This window comes from Crinia signifera, chromosome 8, assembly GCF_055691185.1.
Source record: "Crinia signifera chromosome 8, ASM5569118v1, whole genome shotgun sequence".
NCBI lineage: Eukaryota > Metazoa > Chordata > Amphibia > Anura > Myobatrachidae > Crinia > Crinia signifera.
This window is the reverse complement of record NC_139224.1, coordinates 46,235,472-46,254,501: the sequence shown is the minus strand read 5'-3', so window position 1 is coordinate 46,254,501 and position 19,030 is coordinate 46,235,472. Positions and strand designations below refer to the sequence as shown.

Below are 19,030 nucleotides of genomic sequence, written 5' to 3'. Positions count from 1 at the left end.
TAAATAAATAAAATATTATTTAAAAAAAAATTATAAACAAAAAAAAAACAAACAGAAAAGATCATCTCTTAATTCACAAAAGATTTCCTGTATTTCTTTTTGATATAACCTCCATTGCTAGACAAATAATGTAGACAGAAGACTCTTGGAATTTGCTCGGAGACTAGGGTAAGCGCTTCCAAGACACAAGAGAAGTCGCAATCAGAAAGGAGGAGAACAGTAGAAAACACAAGGACGCGTTCAGAAGGTTTTCAAGCACAAAATGTTTATTCTGTATTATACAATATTTATGCATTGGTGCCACTGACTGTGTCAGCATACAGGAGGGGAGGGCAGTTTATACAATCAGGCAAGAGCGACTTGGAAGGTAAGATTCAGTGCAAGCAAAGGGAGAGAGAGTGCAGTATGTACTTCCCATGTTTGCTCATCAAGCACAGACATGAATCTAAAAACAAAGTCAAGATGTGGAAGAGAACAGAAATCTCTTCCCATCTTAATGTGCTCGCCCTGCAGAATGGTCAATATAAAATTCAATTCCAACAGAATTGATGAGTTACAGTCAGGGATTACCAATAAAATGGAGACATTTACAATGGTTGAAGACTCCATCATATACATTTCACAGCTTGGCAGAATGAGGCATTGATACCTCTAGCAAGGATTCCAAATGTCGTAAAAGAGAAGTGTTATCCCGGACGACTACCTGTCCCGGGATGTGAGATTCTGGCCACTGAGGTTGTCAAGATTTAGCAAGCATATGAAGTCCACCAAGGTCAAATAGACGGGAACTGTACATACTGTAGGTGTCACCTGGTGTGTGGTACAGAAATAGCTTGATCAATGCAATCCAGACAGGTAATATCCATTTATTGATAACCCAATAAGGGATACAACCTCCCAACTGCCCCTAGCATGTGGCACGTTGAAGCTATCATACGTGAGCTGCTCTTATTTTGTAATTCAGTACAGCAACTGCAGAGGATCTGTCCACTGAAGTATTGCTGCTGCCAGACACATTATGAACCCGAAATACAATCCTCAAAAGCGACAAACCATAAAAGACATTTAGACTATATAAAAACAAAAATATCCCAGAGATTTTTCTCTAATTGATTCGATTCTTCATTGTGGACACAGGGCATCCGCAGAGAGACAAGTCTGAAACTAGCTACGGACAGGGAAGTATGGTGAAAGGGGAGTGTGAAAGTGATTTGCAATGGCAACATAATAATTATATTCATCTCCCTTCCCGGCAACAATCTCTATTTGGCCAGTAAACAAGAAAGGAGAGAACCGTGACATCCCCATAAATACAACTAAGGGGATTTAAAAGCTTCTGCTTGTGTGTGCGCTAATACCGAGATGTGCCTGTGTAAAAATGAATAAAGTGCAAATTAATCATGGTACAATGTACATCACACATAGTCTATAGGTTTCCTTCTACAGATGGTTAGCAATTCATTTGTGGTAATATTTGTGCAAGCCTCGACTAGACATTCAATTTAGAAGACACAACAGTATCGGTCATTATCGGCAGCCCCTCTACAAATGTGCTGTTAAGTTGTACTGGCCCCCTACACACACATACACACAGTAAAAGCCAATCATTTCCATTAGCTTATTAGGATGCATTCTCTCTATACCTTGGGTTCAGCCCAAAAAACCCGATGTTTCAGCTGTGTGTAATTGGTTACAATTAAGTACATATTTTATATCTCCAAGGGTTGCCAGCTAATACATTAATCTAGAATAAAACGATGCTTACTATGGGCCACTAGTTGAGAAAAAAGTTACATTTAGAAACCTGAAGAAAACCCAAATTTTTGTTCTTTGACCCACCTACTACTACGATAAACAAAAAGTTACATAAAAGGGAAATCCGATGTGAAAACAAGTCTCAACTGGTCAAAATTCACCAAATATGCAGAAAACCTAAAGACAAAAAAAAAAAATATGACCCAATTACTGCAATAGCAGAACCACTCAGAAGTTGATGAATAGAAAGCGGGGCTTTGCTCAATACTGATCTAAAGTGGTAAATCCACCACATAAAACTTCTAAAATTGATTTGCCATATCCCTCAAATCGACTTCCAAAATAACCAAAATAATACATTTCAAGAATATAAAATAAGCAACAAAATATAAATAAAATAGCCAAAAGGTATTAGTTGCATCTTAACAACTATGCAGCTTAATCTGTGTCTGGAAACAAGTTTTATTTTATACATGTCAGGAAATTTTTGTATATTAAAATAAAAAGCCAGATTGTATCCAAGCTTCTTAAATGCATAAAAAAAAAAAAAAAAAATTATTTTCTAGACTTGGGAGATGTGGTCTTCTGTATAAATAACCTTCTTTTACATTTGAACAAAAACAATAAATAAAAAAAAAACAATCTAACGGTAGGCATTGTATATAAAGTGAGAAGACTAAAATAAAAAATAAATCATAAGAACGGTATGGCTAAAAATGTACAAATGTTTTTTCTTTGTCACACAGATTTTCCCAGGAAAACCGGAAATGAATGTTTCAAGGCACTAAACCTCCATTATTTTTTTTTAGGTTCAAGTAACTCTACATTTTTCGAATGTGCAAAATAATAAAACGGGAATGCAATACAAGCAGTAGGGATGACAACCAACTAAGCGCAAGACTTTCACAGAGATTTTAGAATGCAGAGTACGGCTGCGTGCAGATGTGGGCGGCTCGGCCTGGATTCTTGCAGCAAAACCATACTCCTTTTCCATCTTACAGTGCTGAAGAGAACTGCTACTAATCATACAACTCTTACCCAGCACTGCTGGGATGTCAAATAAAATCAATGAGGCGTGGACCGGCTTTTAAACTCTAAAAATATGGACTTTCAAACAGAGAAAAGTAATCAAAGCTACGTTATCCTCATATTGGAACCAGACTGCTTCATAGATGGAAGCTGCACGGACATGGGGAACAGCTGCATGCTTGTAGAGTGAGCAATCAGCTGATTTCCTGCCATTGCAGGTCCGGTTGCTCCGGCCCACTGTGCGCCATACATGGATGCTGCAGATTGACAAAGGGGCATCATGTAAGGTGGTAATATACCAGACTGCGCTGCTCCAGAAAGGGCTGCTGGGATAGAGGATGACATCAGTCCCACGGGGGCCGAACAAGACAGAGGGGCACTGTAGCTCATTGTTGTATCGGATCCATGATTCGTCTAGGGAGAAAAGTAAACATCTGACGTTGGTACAGTCACACTTGGAAAAGATGCAGGTACAGAAATGTAATCACCACACTTTTGTAGGTAATAAGCAATGTAGTTATATAAGGGAAAAAAAGGAAAGGAATATGCAATAGACCAGAAGATTACACTACATAATTACTGTTCAAATACGAACATGCTAGCAATTACTGTATGCTATAATTATATACAGACACGTATTTGCAAAACAACAGAAAAAAGGAAAAAGACATAAAAATATTATGTTAGACAAAGGAAAATATTGGAATTATATTTATATATTAAAAAAAAAAAAAGTTTCAATTAGAAGTTCTTTATTTTAGATTGGTCAACAAACAGAGGACCAAGCTTATAAAACGAAAGGGCTACAGAAGCCCAATATAGAACATATTTTTTTATAAATAAATTAGAAAAGTATAAGGAAAACAACAAAAGGACAGGTGGATAATGGTTGGGATTAGATTACTAACGAGAGAGCAGGGAGAGTGGGTAGCTCTTTCCTACCGCTTTGATTGTCTATAACTACACAGTTTGTTTTTATATCTGTTTCCAATTGAAAAGAACTTACTGCGCTATATAAGAAACAGTTAATAAGTATAGAGGGTAGTGGAAGAGAAGGGAGGGAGGTGGACCACAAAAAAAAAGTATCAGATGGGTAGGTATACAATAAGCATCCAATACAAACAAAGGACAACAGTACAGGGGTGGAATCAAGGAAGTGAAGACAGATAGTCAGTTACTACCCATGTGTCAATGGGGCAGATGTATTAAGCCTGGAGAGGAGTTAATTGGAGATAAAGTGAAAGGAGATAAAGCACCAGCCAATCAGCTGTGTTTAAAAATGACAGTTGGGAGTTTACTGGCCACTTCACTTTATCTCCAGTTTATGTCTTCTCCAGGCTTAATTCATCTGCCCCAGTGTATAAGTTAAACAATCAGGAGCAGGGCACGCACCAGGGTTCCCAAACTTGACTGTAATGTATCACAGTTCTAAAACAAACCAAGGTATACAGTAGGTCAGTAAATTTATACCATATCAAATTTAAAGAAGATCCTGTTCTTTAAAATGGATGTATATACAACTCTGCAAAATAAGTTTTGTTATATTTGGAATTTTAACGGGTATTTATTACGAGCACAACAACAGTTCGGTGAATATTTAAAATAGTCCTTTTGCGATCTCTTAATATTGTTTGATTTTACACATACACAGGTATGAAGTCCCTTGGATCACATCACATGCCTCTGGTAAGTCTGATCCCACTTGACATAAAATAATTGTGTACCAACATTCTGCTCTTCAAGGGTTCATTTTTGTCAGTCAGCTATTCTATTCACTTAATAAATGCAGTATATAGGGTTTTTGGAAAACAACAATGATGGCGCTTGACTCCAATTGAAGAGTGGTGGTAATTCAATTTTGTGTATGTATGTGTATGAAATAAAAATATAGAAAAAAAATCAATGTCAGGTGATTATCAGATTATAACACATCAGTGATGACTAGATTCGTACCGAACTCACAAGGTTAGTTGTGAGACCCCGTGTTTCAACAGCTGCCTGTTGTCTTTGTCAAGACCTGATGAAACGCGTTGGCGATAGGAGTGACTGATCCTGCTTTCACCTGGGTTGTGGCATTTCCACTCCCAGCCACTTACCCAGGTATTTAAGCTTTTTTAAAATATTTTTTAACAGTGTATGTGAATAAATTGATATATGTGACCCAAGAAGGTTCCTATTTATTTTTAATACACTGTTATACGAGACCAAGAATTGGTCCGCTGGTCTGATGATCTGGCACCAGAAAAAAGATACCTTGATGTGCTTCCTGAATGTTATGTGGCTGTAAGTACGGTACGCATTATTGCTAACTGAAGACTCTTACACAAATGGTGATGCCCTTTAAAGATACCTTTACGAGCACGTAACTACTTATTCTTGTGTGAGTTTGTACGCATAAAGATCCCTACAATACCTCAGTGTAAATGTGTACCCAATAAGGGTTCAGATTATATATATTGTTTTTTCTTTCTTCCATCACTTTGACACGTCTATGGTTAAACATGTATGGAGCCTAAATTAATGGTCCGAGGGGAAAAAGAAACCGCTACGAGAGTATAAAGATCCACTAATTAGTGAGTACGGTACGCAGCATATTTCCCACTCCCACTCTACACAGAAGGTGACCCATCTAAAAGAAACCTTTATACACAGGGTCTCACAACTAACCTTGTGAGTTCAATACGAATATAGTCATCACCTCTGTCTACATCACTGATGTGTTATAATCTGATAATCACCCGACACCGATTTTTTCTTATATTTTATTTCATACACATCATATCAAAATTGAATTACCACCACTCTTCAATTGGTCAAGCGCCATCATTGTTGTTTTCCAAAAGCACAGTGTTTTCCAAAGGAGGTGTTTCCAGTGACCCTCCGTCTACTTTGAGGCAGCACGGACTTCTTCATTGCGCCTTGGGGACTTTCTATTTATTTTTTGTCTAGCAATATATAGGGTTGTACACCTTGGCACTATATCGCTCACACAGCCAATTACAGTTTAACAGCCTCTTAAAGCAATTATTTCATTGGCTAAATAGAAAGACAGATATTTCGATTGTATACCACTTTCAATGTACAAAACAGCCTGAATGAGAGCTCATACCAGAAAGGAAGGGAATAGAATGCCTACTGGAAAGTACTGAATGTGTCTCTGTGTGTAACTTGGATGTTTGTGTAAAGTACTGAGCGGCATACACATTCTGAAAGTCAGCTGTAAGCGTTAGACACTGATAATCATCGATTCTGAACTGTTCTCGAAGCTGGATATTAATAACTGATCTAACCAATAGCAGCACTTTATATTTATGCAGCCAATCAATCAAGTTGTGTGAAAATCTGACACATTCATTCTTATTGCTAATGTTACTGGAAACTGATTCGATTTGAAACAACGTCAATTATTTATTATCAGTTATTTATATAGCGCACACATATTCCGCAGCACTTTAAAGAGAATATTTGAACATTCACATCAGTCCCTGCCCCAGTGGAGCTTACAATCTATATTCCCTACCACATATACACTCACACACTGACATTATAGGGTTCATTTGGTTGAAAGCCAATTAGTCTACCAGTATATTTTTGGATTGTGGGAGGAAATTAATTAGAGTACCCAGAGTAAACCCACGCAAGCACAGGGAGAATATACAAACTCTGCACAAGTAGGGCCATGGTGGGAATCGAACCCATGAACTCAGCGCTGTGAGGCAGTAATGCTAACCGGTGCATTTTATATAATACACTAGGTGGTTCATTCTGCCCTACGGGAGCTTTTCACACCGTCGTAAGGGGTTACGCCCCATTAAAGTTATAAATATATTTGAATGTGAATTATGTTTGTTATTTCTGGATGAATGTGTTTGTGTTTATTTTTTTTTTTTTTTGGGGGGGGGGGGGGGGTGGTGTAGGATACTTTGGCTAGGTGTAGAGTGCAGGCGTTGGTGGTATAGTGGTGCATAGAGAGCGTGTGTTATTAGTTTGGGGTGGGGGCGGTGGTGGTACCAGGAAGGGGTGTGTTGTATTGGATATTTTAGTGGGGTGGTTCTGGCTACGTTGTATATATATATATATATATATATATATATATACACACACATATACACACACACACACACACACATATATATATACACATACATACACACACACACACATATACATATATATATATATATATATACACACACATACATATACACATATACACACACACACACACACACACACACACATAGTGTAGGCGTTGGTGGAATAGTGTATTATTTTAAAAATGGTACCTGCAGGTCCCGGACAGGGTGATGCCGCTGGTTTGTAATATGTGGCTGGCGGTTGTGGTGGTTGATGACAATATAGGTGTGGCGCTGGTTAGTGTGCAGCTGGGCAGGCTCCTATATGTTTTAGCCACATCTGTGTATTATCTGTGTGCTGCGTGTATAATGCTGGGCAGGAGATGGAGTTTCATGTGTGACCCCGCCCAGCGTTATACACACACTCCCAGAATGATTGACACATGTAGCTAAATATATAAGAGATTATATACATAAATACATCCAGCGTTATACACACACTCCCAGAATGATTGACACATGTAGCTAAATATATAAGAGATTATATACATAAATACATACATACACACACACACACACACACACACACACACACACCGCAATTGGAAAGTATATATACCCCATAATGACAATGTGAAAAGTTTTGGGGAGATTTTTGCAAATTTATTCAAATTAAAAAAACGAAGAAATATACAAAAAGTATTCACTCAATACTTTGTTGATGCACCTTTGTCAGCAATTTCAGCCTTTTTGAATATAATGCCAAAAGCTTGGCTCACCTATCTTTGGGGAGTTTCACCATTCCTCTTTGCAGCAAGCTTGGATGGAAAGAGTCAGTGCACAGCCATTTTTAGATCTTTATCATATTCAAATTTGGGCTCTGGCTGGGCCACTCACGGACATTCACAGAGTTGTCCTGAAGCCACTAATATGACATCTTAGCTGTGTGCTTAGGGATGTTGTCCTGCTGAAAGATGAACGGTCACCCCAGCCAGGTTAGGAGAGCTCTGGAGCAGGTTTTTATCCAGGATGTCATGTACATTGCTGCATTCATCTTTCCCTCTATCCTCACAAGACTTCTAGTTTCTGCCTCTGAAAAACATACCCACAGTTTGCTGCCACCACCATGCTTCACTGAAGGGATGGTATTGGACTGGTAAAGAGCTGTGCCTGATTTCCTCTAAACAGGAAATCTGGCATTCACGCCAAAGAGTTCAGTCTTCGACTTATCAGACAAAATAGGTTGGTTTCTCACTCATGGTCTGAGAGTCCTTCAGGTGTATTTCCACAAACTCTAGGTGGGCTGCCATGTGTTCTTTACTATGGAGTAGCTTCCATCTGGCCACTCTACCATACAGGACTGATTGGTGTATTGCTGCAGAGATGCTTGTCTTTTTAGAAGGTTCTCGATTGGGTTCTTGGTCATCTCCCTGACTAGGGCCCTTTTAACCCAATCGCTCAGTTTTGATGGCCGGCCAGCTCTAGGAAAAGACCTGGTGGTTCCAAACTGCCATTTACAGATCCTGGAGGCCACTGTGCTCATTGGGGCCATCAAAGCAGCAGATATTTTTCCGTACCCTTCCCCAAATGTATGCTTCAAGATAATCCTGTCTCGAAGGACTACAAACAATTCCTTTGTGGGTTTGTGGGACCTTATATAGACAGGTGTGTGCCTTTCTAAATCATGTCCAATCAACTGGATTTACCACAGTTGGACTCCAATTAAGCTGTTGGAACATTTCAAGGATGATCATTGGAAACAGCAAAGGATGTGAATACTTATGTACATGTTATTTCTTCATTTTTTATTTTTAATACATTTGCAAAAATCGCCCAAAAACTTGACATATTGACATTATGGGTTATTGTGTGTACAATTTTGATGAATACAATGAATTTATTCAATTTTAGGAAAAAAACTGTAACATAACAAAATGTGGAAAAAGCGGCGCTGTAAATACTTGTAAACCTGCACTTCAGGCTGGTTCGCATCTGACTCCGGTCTCTACTGTATGTCCTAATAGTCCTAATTCAGAGGTGGATGGCAAATGCAAGCACCGATGCTTCTGTTCTGACAGATACGTTCAGCAGTCATACGGTTCCTCTGATGTCCAATGTCTATTGGGTGTTGTGTCTTTGCAAGCAAGCGGTGGAATTGAGACATAGCCAGTAGGCATTTATGTACAACGTTCTGCAGCTGTGGTGGCAGCATACATCTGCAGAGAGCAGCTATTTTAACTGTGGGATAATAGACTATGAGAAGCAGATTTAAAAAAGGGACAGTATCAAAAATGTTTTGTTAAAAAACAAACAATGGTACTCTCATTTCCAAGATGTGCCTTTGTTAAAAATCCTCTTAATGACAGATGTGCTATTATCAAATGCAGCCAATAAAAATTCAAAAACAATGTTTCTTCTGATAATATGTTATACATGTGGCGCAAATAGCAAAGTTACTTACTGCACTCAGGTCTCCTGTGGTGGCTGCTGGCTTGTGCTCTAGGTCCAGCTGCTGCTGGTACTGCTTCAGCTGATTCAGAGATGGCTTGAACTGTACCACTCCCACAGTCTTACACGCCCACTCATCCACGAGCTTGTGGAGGTCGTCCGTAAACGTCCCCTTTTTGTTGTTGCTATTATTAGACTGGGCTTGGATTTGTGGCGCGGTCAGCGGAGGCATAGGAGATGGTTCAGGGCCTACTGCAAGGCTACTTGTTGAAGATCCTACATAAGTACAAACAAGTCTCAGTCATTACAATTTTTTTTTGCCTGTAAATCATGGAGTTTCCATTCAGTTATCTGTATTCTCATTCCGATATAGCTGCAAATATATATATTCTGCATTTAGTAAGTGCTGCAGCCTATTGCAATAAGATTCTGGGCCATATACACCAAGCTTCAAAAGTGATAAAATGGAGAGTGATAAAAAGCCAGCCAATCAGCTCCTACTTGCCATGTCACAGGCTGTGTTTGAAAAATGTCAGGCAGGAGCTGATTGGTTGCTTTTTTATCACTCTCCATTTTATCACTTTTGAAGCTTAGTGCATATGTCCCTCTGCCTTTTTCCAACACCTGATTTTTGATATAGGTTACAGGACTTTCATACTGCTCAACATAAACCCATCAACACATTACCCAACGGTACTTGTGTAGTTTCATGGCGCCGTGCTACTTCCGGTTTGTACGCTCGGCAAACTATCTAAAATAAACTAACTTAACTCCATGCCAACATGGATAGTTCATACCCCCACTATCCATGTTGGCATGGAGTAGATTTTAGATAGCGTAGCAAGCTACCGAGCCACCGAGCCCGCAGCGTGGGTGAGCGAAGCGAGACCCTCAAGGGGACTCAGACGCACGGTGCCATGCTGGCGCCGTGAAACTACACAAGTACCTACCCAACTATACATTGTGTCTAATAGGAGCATCAGGCAAGCTGCCAGGAAGTGGACCTGTCATCCGTACCCTGAAGGCAGCCATTTTATGAAGCCTACTAATTTGCTAGGGAACTATAACATCATGAGTCACTGAGTGACATTCATGAGTTCTAACATATTTCTGAAGTACTGGCTCAGGCAAATTGAATGTTTGCAGACAACAGGGGCATTAAGAACTTGCTCAGTGGAATGGACACTGAGAAAACCGAAGACTCAGACTTAAGTGGCAGCATTGGGTTGGGATTGTTACGGACAAATGTATCTGCAGATGTGTTCTCATACATCTAGCCTCAATACTTAAGATACCTGGCGTGAGTGAGCCCCCAGGTCCTGTGCAACTGAAAATGTGTCTTAAGGTGCCCATACACGTTACTATTATAGTATCCAATATTGGATACAATATCACATCTCATCGCATCTCAGTTTTGCGATGAGATGAGATCTAGTACAAAAAGTATGTGCAGCACATACTTTTTGTACTAGATCTCATCTCATCTGATCTCATCGCAAAACCGAGATGCGATGAGATGCGATATTGTATCCAATATTGGATACTATAATAGTAACGTGTATGGGCACAACTAAGTCACAACTAGACGATTGTACGGATTAATTTGATATAGGACACTTGTATATTGCTTCTGAGTCTGTATACCGAGAAGAACTTGTATCAGGAAAATAGCTGCGGCTGCTGTACTGTAGTGATTTGTGTACAGATTCTTAGGGGGGTATTCAATGTTTAGGTCATGGTGGTCGAGCTTGCTCGACCGCCGTGACCCTGTCCCATTCTCGGTCAGCTCGACCGAGAACAAGCAGGCGGGATTCAATGTCCCGCCTGCCGGAGAGCGAGAAGGGGGGTACTCAACCTGTAGTAGTTTTATGGACTGGAGTAATATTCTGGACTCGCGGCCTGGAGTAATATTCAGAAGAATGCAATTTATCTATTTAATCTATTACTTTACAGCTGAGGCATGTGGTAATTTGTGCCTCATTCCTCGGGAATGTGTCTAGTGAATGGATAGGTTACATATTTATTCAAACTACAAATCACCTGCCTCCAATTCACGTGAATGGTTGGACCACTGCAAATGGTAGTGTAGTTTCCCTGAACCTCTGATTAAATATGACATCATCAGGAACTGAAAATTTACTTTTCAGAAGATAAGTGTTATTTTAAAGTCACCGTGAGTGCCTTTGTTTCTAAATACAATATATACATCTATCTCTCCCTCCCTCTCTCTATTATATATGGTTTTTTTTTTATTTAATTGATCCACCCCCAGACCTGGAGTTCCTGAACCTATTTTTCCAGAAAAATAGTACTGGTTATAGGGAACAAATACACAGGCTTTTCATTGAAACTATAATGCATTTTCATCTATATAAACATAAACAGGATAGACAGAGAGACAAAAAATGCAAGTAGTATAACTTTCAGCTCAACCGGAATGAGAATAATCAGAAGCTAAAACAGATATTCACGACACTGATCACAAGACAAGACAAGACAGAGTGCAAAACACACTATGGGGGGGATTCATCAAACATTCCATAGAGGAAAAAGGAGGATCTAAATCAGTATTTCCCAAAATCAGTATTTCCCAAATTCAGTTCTTAACGACCCCTAAAGCTGGGCATATACTATACAAATTACCTGGCATGGACAAAATCTGTCGTACAGAAAAAATGGTTAAATTATGGATTTAACCAATTTGTATGAACAACAATTTAAGTTAATTTTCCAAAGTCTGAGCAAAAATGTATAATTGCCATTTGCTCCCATACATTACCAGATTTGTATTCCAACTAGCCAGATCTGGCAGATGATCTGCCAGATAACTGAATAGTGTACAGCTTAAATAGGTCTCCTAGTTGATGCGCTGATGTATTCATTTTAAAAGTTCCACAAGTGAAGCGATCATTTTATTTTTTTATAATACAGAGATCTGCAAAACATGTAATGTTAAGGGACCCTGAAAACTGAATGTAAGGAAATACTGTTCTATGATAACCAATCAAAGGACCATCTGACCTCTTTACGAGTTGTGATAAATGCTCCCCTATGTATATAACGCAGCATGCAGATAACCACACCGATGCTCACGGCACGGGTGCTGGAATTATCCAAGAAATACATAAGGAAACGGGCTAACTCACAACCTTCCCCCATAGTAAATGAGCAAGCTAGCAACAAGAATGAAAATTTCCATGCAAAGTAGAAAGATGCGAAGAAACATGGAAAACAAAAAAAAACAGGATAGTTACTACTGCTGTGCTCTTTGCCTAGGCAGAGCCGTTTCAGAGTGGACCCTACAAAGCAAAACAGTACAAGACAGAAAGAGTTAGGCAGGACTAAATAGACAATCAATTCAGAGAGACAGACTGATCTTAAGATTTTTGTTTGATGTGCAAGGAATGGCAGGCAAAAAAAGTGGCAGAACAAGCCAAAACAAAAACAGCGCAATAAAACAACGCAATGCCACAAGCAAACAAAAAGAAATGAAACGTGCAGCCAGTAAAGTTCGGCATAAAAAAAGAATGAGCAAGAAAGTACAAGGTATTCCATTCAGGTACCCTCCGTAAGGCAACATACAATATGTGCTGAGAAAACGCTCTGCTCAGGCAGTGTGCCTCTCAGTAACCGCTTACAGATGGGCCTAACATTGCTTATTCACAGTTGATTTTACAACTGTCCGGTCACATAAGTACATCTACTGTACAGTACTGATGCCTAGATCCCCGGCTCCTAAAGACTGTCATTAAATGATGGATGGATTGTAATGTTGCGTACATGTCAGCTGCAGCTAATATTAGTAGTACTACATTCTAAAACCCTTGGCAACTAACCAGATCTTCACTTCATTCATCTCTCTATAAAGGCAGATAATTATTTGGTTGATATGGGTTACATTACCTCACTCCTCATATGGCACTATTGTTAAACAGGCCACAAAGTATCTCTATAAAGCTGTTGAAAAAAAAAAAAGCCTAGCATACAGGTACAAGGTACACAATACAAGTATATAACTTGCTCTAGGCATTAAGGGGATGACTTAATTACGACATGTCCGGAACTACAGATCATTATTTTGAGGTCCACTACAGCTGCATTCATTGGATACCATACCACAGGTGGCTCTACAACAATCGCTGAGGCCGAGGGCAAGCGGCTAGTGGTAGAGAAAGTTTTACACACTCAAAAGGCCACAAAAAGGTCTCATACTAAATAAACTTAAAATTTAGCTTTGGTAGCCTAAAATGTCATTATTTTTCGGAATCTAGCCTTACCATCGCAAAACTCCTCCAGTACCACCCACTTCAGCAGTTATGACAACTGAAAACCAATCTGCTGTTGCTATTACAACACACCATTTTTGTCGGCTTTCCATGTTTAGAAGGAACGGTCAATTGTCATTTGCTTCCAAAATTTCCAGATTTTCATTCCAACGAGCCAGATTGGATAGATAATCTCACAGTGTGTGTATGGGCAGGATTTGGGTGAGTTATTTTGTTTCTGTGCATGGTAAATAATGGCTGCTTTTTTTCTTACACTGCATCAGTTTGAACACACGCCACCCAAATCTAACTCTCTCTGCACATGTTACATCTGCCCCACTTGCAGCACAGCATAGTTTTGTCCATCTGCAAAAATCGTAGCCTTGCTAACTGAATCAGGCCGCATGTGCCTTCTACTCCACCTACCATCCAGCAATCACAGGAACCAATACTAAAAGGTAACAGTTCAGAACAAAGCAGCTACAGCTTGGAGGTGGAGAGTACCATTTTCTACAACCTGTGATTAAAGTCTACATACTGGTACGCAGAGTAGCAGCAAGTGTAAAACATTCACACACTGAATTTAAGGGTCTTAATGTGGGTGGTTTCCAATGAATGTAGTTACTTAGATTCAATTTTTTTTTTAAACATACGGTACAACAAAACCATTAAAAGAGATACACCGTCACACAACAGGGCATACTGCTTACATCAGGCATGGCCAAACTATGACTTGCCACAGTTTTGCTATTAGGGAATGCTAAAACTATGGCAAGGCATGCTGGGATGTGTAGTTTCACAACAGCTGGAGGGTCATAGTTTGGACATGCCTGGCTTAAGGCCCCCATACACTATGCGATTTGGGCATGATTCGGATGAATTGGGTCATGAAATCAGCCCAAATCGCACTTGTAGACATCCCGCCCGACCCGATGCTCGGTCCCATGCGCATCGGGTTGGAATCGGGAGGTCGGACGGGCTGCACATAAGATTTGCTAAATTTAGCAAATCTTATGTGCAGCCCCGCCCCTGAGCCGTGCGGGGGACGGCAGCGGGCGGGGGATGCCGGCTAATAGAGAGCCAAGCGGAGGGAGCAGGGGGAGGCTGCATAGGGAGCCATGCAGGCGAGGAAGCTGTTGTGTTCAAAAGTGCCAGCGGGAGCAGGGCACCGGGCAGTAGAACACACTGCGGCGGGAGGAGCAGAGAACTTGAAAGGAAAAAAAAAAAGCCCATACAGATGACTAGAAAGCCATTGATTGGCTGAGACCTCTCTCAAGTTATCTGCTCCTCCCGCCTCTGCCCGGCAGCCAGCGTCTTCTCCCTGCCCGGCGCCCTGCTCCCGCTGTCACCGCAACAGCTTCCTCCTGCCCGGCTCCCTATGCAGCCTCCCTCTGCCTGGCTCTCTATTAGCCGGCATCCCCCGCCCGCTAACGTCCCCCGCACGGCTCCCTCCTGCAGCTCCCCGGGTACTGCATATGATAAATCCATGCGATTTATCATATGCAAAACTTGGCACATCAAGTGCCTAATCGTGTGTCCCCCTCCCGGGGAGCTGCAGGGGAAATCAGGTCCAACTTGTCCCTAGGACAAGTCGGACTAATGTATGGGGGCCTTTACATTATGAGAACTACACAGGTCTCTGATGCAGTGTTGGTAAATAATCCCTAATGATATGAATGGGAACACCAATAAATAATCAGGGGATAAGACACCAGGTTCTAATTGCCTGCAGATGTATATGGAACTGGTTTCATCTTTTCCAAGGAATGGCAGTGTCAGGAACGGGACTGAGCCACAAGAGGTCACTACTGAGCTCACTACTGTCAGCAAAAAAACATTTGGAAGAGGTTACAAAATAACTTTACATTTAATTATTGTGCGCGCAGCCAATACTCATAAGGCTGAAACTTATCAGACTCGTTAGGAGCAAACTAAACTGGTGTAATCATGATTATTAATTTAGCACACACAAGACTCCAATGCTTGCAGGTGAGGTTTTCTTATCATGCAATGCAGCAGAATTGCTAGACCATTGAGCAAACATCAGGATAAGGAGGGAGGAAGATAGAGGCAGTTGTACACATGAAGTTTATCCAGCCCTTGTTTGGTATCTATACCCTTCAGTGACCAGCTAGCCCTCGATGAGCACTGCACGTGCATTGTCTTCAGTATCCAAACATGACGGAAAGAGACCATTCGTCTACTGTATGATGGGATCTCTATTTCCTTGGTCTTGGGGCCGCAGGACATCACAACCATTTTGAGGGGGGGGACTAGCAACTACATCAAATTAAACAACAAAACCAAAAAGTAATAAAAAAGGACCATAAAGCATGGGGGTTGTGTCTGGTTGCGTAGAACTCTGGCTTCTGCGCACATGCTGTGGACGCTCAGACATCTGCCAAAAGCTGGGCGTACAAAAGCATTGAAATGATAAATGGTGAATAAGAAACATGGCAGCTAATCTAAGCCACAGACGGAATAAAAACTACAAAGAAAATGGCAGTATGGAACAATGATACGCAACCTATGGCACAGAAACCTATGTTTCTCCTCAATTTAAGTGACTATGTTTTAATGGAGAAGTATCTTTTATTTTCAAACATTTCTGGCTTAAGGACATAAAAAAAAATGTCTGCTTGCAAACGTTCTACGAATCATTTAGTTCCAACTGTTTTTGGTGCAGTACCTTTCCCTCACCACTAGCTGTTGTTTTCCAATGGACAGCAGCATAAGTTCTCAGTGGAAAATAATAAGATGCATCCAAAGTTATAGAGGTGCATTAAAGATTAAAATACATTTAATTGTGCACAGTATTAAAATAGGGTGATGATACCGACATCGGAATCCCAACTGTTAAATGCCTAACAGTCAGGATACCAACTTACAGGGGATACCAACTTACGTGGACCCCTTGTGGGGGTCCACGACCCCCTCCCCCCCCCCCCCCCCATAGAAAGACAATAGAACCTGTGGAGAGCAACAGAGCCCAATGGCGTACCAGCATTTGGGATTGCGATGACGGTATACTGACCGTCGGAATCAAGATTGTCGTGCCACTATACCACACCCATTCAAAAAGTACAATCAATTTTCAAGCGACTTTAAATAATACTTCTCCTTTAAAACAAAAGTTGCTTGAAAAAAACAAACATTTTTTGGGACTCGTCTAAAAATCGGTGAACCCTTTTCAACCACAACTTTTAAAACCTACTCTGGACAAAGGTTGGGTACCAAATCCGGAAAAATGGATGAATGGTCGAAACAGATGGCTAGAAGGAGGTACTGGGTAAAAGAAAATATACTGGGAAAGGGGGAGAGATGAGATGTTTTGTTTAAAAATACAAAAGAACAAATACAAACAGATGGATAAAGACACAGGTCCACTGAGGAATCGGGTACGAGGTTTGCTACTAGACTTATAGGTCACTCTCTCAGACGTTTGGTGGTAAACCGTCCAGCCTGCAAATGAATATAGAGGGAAGAAAACAGAGAGACACTGGTAAACTATGATTAGCTAAGGTCGTTTATCCTACAGTAATCAAAGTAGCTGCTTCAGCTAAGAGATCCTACATACTATCTACAATGGATAGTTGGTGGCACTCTTGCAAAAAGAAGATAAATTAAAAGTTCTATATAACTCAGGTACAGTAAATAAAAAATGGCATTTTTGGTACAGGAAATGTCCTTTTAAAACTGCATCACCCAACCCGTGCTTTCAGCAGTAGGGTTCCCACCTTGAGGCTCACTTTGCGACAACCCCTTAAGATGTGCAAAGAATGTAAATAGCTAAACACAGCCGCTGGTTCCAGAAGCCCACTGACATAAGATTTGAGTCTCAGCATAACAACTACTGCATGGGTGGCCAAACTGGTCCTCAAGAGCTACCAAAGGTCCACATTTTCCAAATCACCTAGCCGGTGCACGGCTGTAGTCATTACTAACTGTCACATTTTCAAACCTGCTGCATTCATTCCTACTACAGATCCACAGGTTGCCTGAAATACATGAACAGTTGGTAGATCCTACTGAACTACCGGCATGGTCCCATTAGGTCACCAAAATTGAGCCACAACAAGATGGCGCCATATGGACTGCTGCTCTCAGCTGTGCACATTCAGTGTTCTATGCAGAGGCCCCGTTTCTGCAGAAAACCCCTTTTTAAACAATCGTGGGGGTGGTGGATGCATTTGTAAAAGAACATTTTCTACAATAAATAGGTTGTATAAATTCAAAGGGTTTAGAAACAAAGCCAAAATGTCTGACAACTCCCACTTTAAACAATGTATCCTTTCCTAATAGAGCAATCCATCGTGCAGAACTAGCATATTGTGACATGAGATTATTAATGTAGAAAATGCCAATGGTGCAGCATAGCAATGACTGTGCAGAAATGTACCTGAATAGATATAACATTCAGAGGATGAAGATGAATGATCATTTTCAGAGTGCCTGGGCTTGTATCAAGATACAAAACCCTGCAATACAGCAGCAAAGCCACGTGCAACTGGATGGCAGCACAGTCCCCTGTCGCCTCATTATGCAGCCTCCTACTTCCAGCCTGAGATACTGCACTGACAATGATTCTAGCTCAGGAGGAAACCACTACAGTGATAGATTACCTTGTCCGCAGTTGCCATGCACATCAACGCCATCCCGGACAACTCCAGAACAGATATTATCCGATGACACTGTGACTTTCACAGAGCAAGGTTGCTGTGTCTGTACGGCTCGACCCGGAGACGCTGTCAGGGTGGAGGAACCTTGAATTCGGGTCTTTGAGTCAGCATGTGATTTAATTGGATCTTTGGCAGGAGATCCATTACACTCCGCAGAAATATTACCTGCAATAGAAGGAAATATAGGGAACCTCAGCTTAAAAAAGGGCAAGCAGTTCCAATGTAGATTTATCTTGATATGAAAATGCTGCAACATACTTGTTCCATTTTTCAGTTGCTGAACCAAAGGATTGAGCAGCTTTCCACTTTTCAATTTATTTTTGCTGATTCTCCGCCGGCGGCCACTTGGTGGCGCTGCATGAAGGGATCCCACATTAGGGGGAAGCGGTTTACCCAGCCTTATATAAAGAGCCTCTATCTCCCTCCTCTGCTGTACTTGCAGTTCTGAGATCTCTTTCATATGCCTAATGGGGGAAAAAAAACTCAACCTGTAAATCAAAGTAACTAATATCTAGACAATATATTGCTAGTAATTGTAGTGAGGATTTGCAGCTGTGCACTATTTAACATGCATAAAAGGCTTTTAGCTTAACACCTCATTAATAAACCATCTTTGTGCGACTCATTTATCTAATTGTATAGGGGCAGAGCGGCTAAACTTCTGTTTTACATAGTCTAATGGTGTGCACAAGTGTATTTCCCACAAATCCCTGCAGAATGCAGTCTACTGGGTCATTGGGATCAATTCAATTAAAATTGAGGGGGTAAGTTGCCATTG

General features: G+C 40.7%; 1 protein-coding gene across 8 annotated transcripts in view; it reads right to left on the bottom strand.

Annotated features, from left to right (window-relative positions):
- Positions 1-243: 243 nt before the first annotated feature.
- Positions 244-19,030, bottom strand: part of WNK2 (WNK lysine deficient protein kinase 2) — a 184,573-nt gene continuing 165,786 nt past the window's right edge. For 6 of the 8 annotated variants that reach the window (XM_083156291.1, XM_083156290.1, XM_083156294.1 and 3 more), the window contains 6 exons: positions 18,511-18,716; positions 18,196-18,417; positions 16,937-17,035; positions 12,563-12,607; positions 9,322-9,584; positions 244-3,198 (listed from right to left, as the gene is read on the bottom strand). In XM_083156291.1, coding sequence (XP_083012417.1) covers positions 2,890-3,198; positions 9,322-9,584; positions 12,563-12,607; positions 16,937-17,035; positions 18,196-18,417; positions 18,511-18,716 — 1,144 coding nt within the window. In that variant the 3' untranslated portion in view covers positions 244-2,889. The remainder of the gene's footprint in view (positions 3,199-9,321; positions 9,585-12,562; positions 12,608-16,936; positions 17,036-18,195; positions 18,418-18,510; positions 18,717-19,030) is intronic. The other 2 variants (XM_083156295.1, XM_083156296.1) reach the window with 2 other exon arrangements.